At 41.4% G+C, this 6,000-nt stretch overlaps 1 protein-coding gene across 1 annotated transcript in view; it reads left to right on the top strand.

The window, feature by feature from the left end:
- LOC114035213 (adhesion G protein-coupled receptor E3-like) overlaps positions 1-6,000 on the top strand; it is a 42,040-nt gene that overhangs the window by 26,011 nt on the left and 10,029 nt on the right. Inside the window, exons 6-7 of the mRNA XM_027851284.1 lie at positions 1,318-1,488; positions 5,616-5,813. Coding sequence (XP_027707085.1) covers positions 1,318-1,488; positions 5,616-5,813 — 369 coding nt within the window. The remainder of the gene's footprint in view (positions 1-1,317; positions 1,489-5,615; positions 5,814-6,000) is intronic.

The raw sequence follows: 6,000 nt of genomic DNA, 5'->3' as shown, positions 1-6,000 counted from the left end.
TAGTAGTAGTAGTAGTAGTAGTAGTAGTAGTAGTAGTAGTAGTAGTAGTAGTAACATTTGTGTAATTGCTTTAAGGTTGGCAGAGTACTTTCAAATACCATCTCATTTTATCAATCTTCCTCAACTTGTGTTGGTCAAAATAATTCATCCTCTATGGGCCAAGTGGCTAATGGTGAATTTTTCCCAATAGAGTCATTTTGGTACTCCCACAACAGACACACAATCTCCCAGGAAGCCTATACTCAAAACTTTAAAAAAAAAAAAAAACTTATTTGGATCTGCCAGAGCTTATGCTCTTCCTTCTGCATATTTGTTACTCCACACCATGATAAGGTGTGAGAGAAGGACTCTGGTGGAAGAAACAAGCAATAACAAACCAAAAAATGGAAAACAACCAAAACTGATTATACACTGCTAAGGGCAGCTACCTCATTCAACCCTTTCCATTTCCCATATATCAAGTAGTGAAAGCGTTCAAACCAATGCTTGTTGTTGTTTTTAATAGGCTACTTTGCTAACCAAGTGGGCCAGGTACTATGAACAAAATTGGTTCAAGACTTACAAGATGTTATGAAGAGATTTTTTGAAACATAGACCATATGAAATAAGCCATACGCCAATACCCACAATGGATCTAGGATCTCCCTGATGTGGGTAGTCCTTTCAACAATGGAGATACTTTCCATTCCTGACCATGCTGCATGATTCTCATCTATGTCCTCCCATAAATTTACTATTTAAGGGCTCCATCCAATAACATACTAACCTTCCTCATGTTCTCTTTACACTGTGTGGATACCAGTGGAGTGCACAGGCACCCCATCAGTTGTCCTTCTCTCTTACTTTATGACTAGTCCATTGTTTCTTTCATTAACCATATGGAGCCCATACTCAAAGTTTTTTGAAGTTGGTTGGACCTACCAGAGCTCATGCTCCTCTTTCTGCATATTTATTACCCACAGTCCCCTCTACCCCAATAAGATATGAGAGAAGAATGCTAGTGAAAGAAACACACAACGAGTAACCAAAAATTCAAAATCAAACAAAACTGGTGATACATAGCTAAGGACAAGCTATCTCACTCACCCAATCCCCGTTTTCCATATGTCAAGTAGCAAAAGAGTTCAAATCAATAATGAGGAGGAGGAGGAGGAGGAGGAAGAGGATTAAAAAGGAGGAGATGACCAAGTGGTCCAGGGACTATGCACAAAGTTGGTTCAAGGCTGATACATTCAAATCAGTTTCTTTTAGTGACATATGGCATCTTGGAAATATTTGTCAATTCAGAACCAATGAAATCATCTCACTCTGTTCTAGAAAAAGAACACAGAAGAAAGGTCTCTCTGTGTCTACTGGAAAGCACTGGGAGAGGAGGGAGGTGTCTGGTCCAAAGATCATTGCAACCTCAACAAGTCCAATGAAACACACACTAGCTGCAGCTGCACCCACTTGTCTACCTTTGCTGTCCTGATGGCTCCCAAATCACAGGTGTGTATGTCATGCCCATTCAAACCAAAGCCTCCAAATAAATCTGCTATAAGTAGAATCATAGACCCCTAGTGGGAAAAGTCCATGGAGAGTGAGGTCATGGGTTCTTTTCCTCTGTTGCTAGGTAACCCTAGGATGAAACTGTTTCTAACAAGTGAAAAATGTCCCTGTTTCTTAAGTGAAGGTGATGTCATGGGTTTCCTAAATAATCTTTGCCAACCTTAATTATTCCCACTGTGTGTTTAACCAAACTGAGTCTCCCAGACTACACGTTGATATTTTCTCTTGTCTTCCTAGATTAAGGATGGCTGATTACTATCCTCTGTGTATCTTGATTCAGTCCAATGTAACAAACATTTATTAAGTTCCAGTCTCTATTCTAATTGCTGAAGATAAAAGAACAAACATGAAACAATTCCTCCTTTTAAGGAACTTATATTCATTCTACTGGGAGAAAGTAAATGTTCTCTCTACTTCCTATAAAAGTTATTAAATTATTCCTCTGTCTTCTTTTCATCAAGCTAAATCATCAAAATTTCAATCACTTTTCTACATCAACCTTATTTTCCAAACATTCCACCCTTTCAAAGGTTTATCCCCAGTGCTCTATTTCCATCTAAACCAGGGGTTCTTAACCTGTTGTATATAGAACATATGTTTCAGGGGTCCATGAACTTGGATGAGGAAAAAAAATCATTATTTTCTGCCTTCTAACTGAAATTTAGCATTTCCTTCCATTATGAATACAGAAAATAAACCACCATTCTGAGAAAGGGTCCATAGACTTCACCAGACCACCAAAAGGGTTCATGACACACACACAAAAAAAAAGATATTGGGGCAGCTAGGTGGCACAGTGGATAGAGCTCTAACCTTGGAGTCAGGAGGACCTGAGTTCAAATCTGACCTCAGATACTTGACACTTACTAGCTGTGTGACCCTGGGCAAGTCACTTAACCCCAATTGCCTCACCAAAAAAAAGATATTAAGAATTTCTGCTCTAAACTAGTTACAGAGATGGACACTAGCTAGCTCACCTTCTTTACTCACATTTGAGTTCTTCAAGGATCTGACTTCAACTATGGAGATCACAGAATCACTCTTAGAACTAGAAGGAGGGTCAGCTAGGTGGCACAGTAGATAGAGCACTGGCCCTGAAGTCAGGAAGACCTGAGTTCAAATCCAGCCTCAGACCAAACACTTGACACTTACTAGCTATGTGACCCTGGGCAAGTCATTTAACCCCAATTGCCTAAAAACAAAAAAAACTAGAAGGAATCTCAGGGATAGTATATTTTGCAGGTGAGGAAACTGAGACCTGGGAGGTTCAGTGACTTAACCAAACTCACACATGTAGTAAGTGTCAGAGGTAGAATTTGAACCCAGATCTTCCGACTCTAGATAGAGTGAATGAAGATCATAATGCCTCTATCCCTTATGCCTCTGTACATTAACAGATAGCCTTTGCTAGTTGCTGTGATGGAAAAGATTCATTATCTAGTTACTAAACTTGGGTTGTACTATCTTCCTTTAATAAGACTGGTACTCAAACAACAGGAAAAAAAATGAACTAATGCTGAGTTACCCATGAAGCCTTTCTGACTTCCAGATGTTTCCTGTTGCTATAGTTGTATATAGTTAAAACTGTACTTGGGGCAAATTCAGTTGAACTAGAAGAGAAGTTCAGTAGTTCAAAGCAGGACTATAGGATCAGTCAGCAAGCATTTATGAAGCACTTACTGGGTGCTAGCTGCTATGCTAAGTGCTGGAGATACAAAGAAAGGGGGGAAAACCAATCCCTGATCTCAAGGATTTCACAGTGCAAGGCACCAAAAAGGTGTTGCTCCCCCCCCATAAAATCTCAAAAGGGTACTTGTGCCCTAAGCCACCAAAAGACCATGAAGAAAAGTGAGCAGAGTAGCCTTGTGGCAGAAATGCCCCAATCCCAGGAAAGAAACACACACATTAATGTTGGCACCCTAGGTCAAAGTTCCATTTCCCCACTCTAGTTATAGTTCTGCTAGCATGGACTTCAAGGCCCCAGAATCATCTCCCAGAATCACTGAAGCTCAGAGTCGAATGGGACCATCTGGTTGTAGTCCTACCTACCACTGGGAAAGAATCCTATCCACGATATTGCCAACAAATGCTCATCAAACTCTTGCTTAAAGATCTCTAGCGCAATCTGAATACAGGTTATTCAATCAATCAATCAATCAAATCAAGATGCATTGATTAAGTCCCAGGCACTGTGCTAGCCATTGTGGATACAAAACAAATAAAATAACCCTTGCCCTCAGGGAGTTTACATTTTAACAGGGGAGACAAACGATATAAAATACATATACAAAACATGGGCAGTTGGAGGAGGGGGAGGCACTGGCAGGTGCACAAGGTTTCACTTGAGCCAAATCTTAAAAGAAATTAAGGATTTCAAGAGGAAGAAGAGAAGAAGGAGTGGGATGGAGGCGTGAATTGGGGGAGGTGGGACAAGCTAGTGCAAAGGCCCAAAGAGGAGCAAAACCAAGAAGGCCAGTTTGACTGGACTATGGAGTGAAGAGTAATAAGTCTAGAAAGAAAGGGTGGGGGCAGGTTATGAAGAGTTTTGACTGACAAGTGCAGGCATTTATATTGACTTTGTAGTAGGCAGATGTCACTGTTAAATATACGCTTTAGGAAAATCACTTCAGCAGCCATGTGGAGGATGGATTGGAATGGGAGGAAACTTGAGTCAGGCAGTCCAGTTAGAAGGCCATTGCAATCATCCAGGCAGGAGATGATGAGGGCTTGAATGAGGGCTGGGAGGTGGAGAAAGGGGGATGGATGTTAGATATGTCATTAAGGTCAAATAGACAGATTTGGCAATTGATTAGATACATGGGCTGAAGGAGAATGAGGAGTCAAGAATGACACCAGTGTTGCAAACCTAGGGGGCAAGTAGGTGGCTCTCTCAAAAATAACAGTCAAATTCAGAAGAGGGATGAGTATGAGGGAAAATATAATGAGCTCTGTTTTGGACATCTTAAATTTGAGATGCCCATAGGATATCCAATTCAAGATGCCCAATGGGCAACTGGATATACAGGATTGTAGTTCAGGGTAGACTACAGCTGGGTATACAGATCTGGGAGTCATCCATATAGATATGACAATCAAACCTCTGTGTGTTGATGAGGTCGCCATGTAATAGTATAGAAACAGAAGAAAATAAGATCCAAGACAGAGCCTTGGGGGCAACCATGGTTAGAGACATGACATGGATGATGATATAGCAGAGGAGAATGAGAAACAGTGGGCCAATACACAGGAGGGGAACTAAGAGTGGACAGTAACACAAAAACCCAGAGAGGGAAGAGTATATAGCAGAGGATGGTCAGGAGTGTCAAATACTGTAGAAAGGTTAAGAAGGATTAACATTATGAAAAGGTCAATGGATTTAGCAACTAAGAACACTTTAGAGAAGGCAATCTCATTTGATTCATGAGGTCAAAAGCCAGATTGTAAGGGGTTTAGAAGAGAGTGAAAGGAGAGGAAGTAAAGAATAAATATAAACAGCTTTTTCAAAGAGTTTGGTTCAGAAGAGGAGAAATCTAGGATGGTAGCTAGTGGGGATGATGAGATCTATCGAGGATATTTTTAAGGATAGAGAAAAGTTGGGCTGTTGCCTCCATTTAGGCAGTGGACTGGGACCAGAACCGGTTGTGGATGGGGATAGAGATGATGGGGCCAGAGGTAGATGAGACTGAATTGACAAGACTTAATGAGATTTGGTTATTGGGAGCAAAGGAGAGAGAAGACTTCTCTTAGTCATTAGAGGTCTTCAAACAGAGGCTAGATGACTACTTCTCAGGCATGTTATGTTGGAAATTCCTGTTTTAAAGATGAGAAAACTAAAGTTCAGAGAGGTTAGTGACTTGCCAATAGTCACACAGTTCATAAGTGACTAAGCCACAATCCAAATTCAGGCCTCCAGGTTGATGAACTTTCCCCTTCCTTTACACCAAAATCAAGTAAAGTCAACAAATATTTATTAAGCATTTATTATGGGGTGGGCACTATGCCTCTCCAACCCCAGAACCAAAGAACAAGAAAGCGTGATTGCCATTTCTTCTTTGTGGAAGAAGGAGGAAGAAGACTGTGTGCTGACAGTGCTGACGTTCGTGGGGCTGAGCCTCTCCCTGCTGTGTCTCTTTCTGGCTGCCCTCACCTTCCTCCTGTGCCGCACCATTCAGAACACCAGCACCTCCCTCCACCTGCAGCTTTCGCTCTGCCTCTTCCTGGCTGATCTCCTCTTCCTCATAGGAATTAAACAAGCCAAAAATCAGGTATAAATGGCATCCCAAAGCACTGGCCCCTGACTGCCCCCATTGCAGACACACATGCCAAGAAATGGGAGCAGCTAGTAGATGTTGGAATTCTTGTTACCTGTGACATTGCAATGTCCTGTTCTCTCTTTAATTTTTTTTAATGGCTCTGGGCCCTGAGGGAGGGTGATGTATAAAGGAGATTATC

This window comes from Vombatus ursinus, unplaced genomic scaffold, assembly GCF_900497805.2.
Source record: "Vombatus ursinus unplaced genomic scaffold, bare-nosed wombat genome assembly UNPS02009173.1, whole genome shotgun sequence".
In the NCBI taxonomy this organism is placed as follows: domain Eukaryota; kingdom Metazoa; phylum Chordata; class Mammalia; order Diprotodontia; family Vombatidae; genus Vombatus; species Vombatus ursinus.
This window is presented reverse-complemented; position numbering and strand designations above follow the sequence as displayed.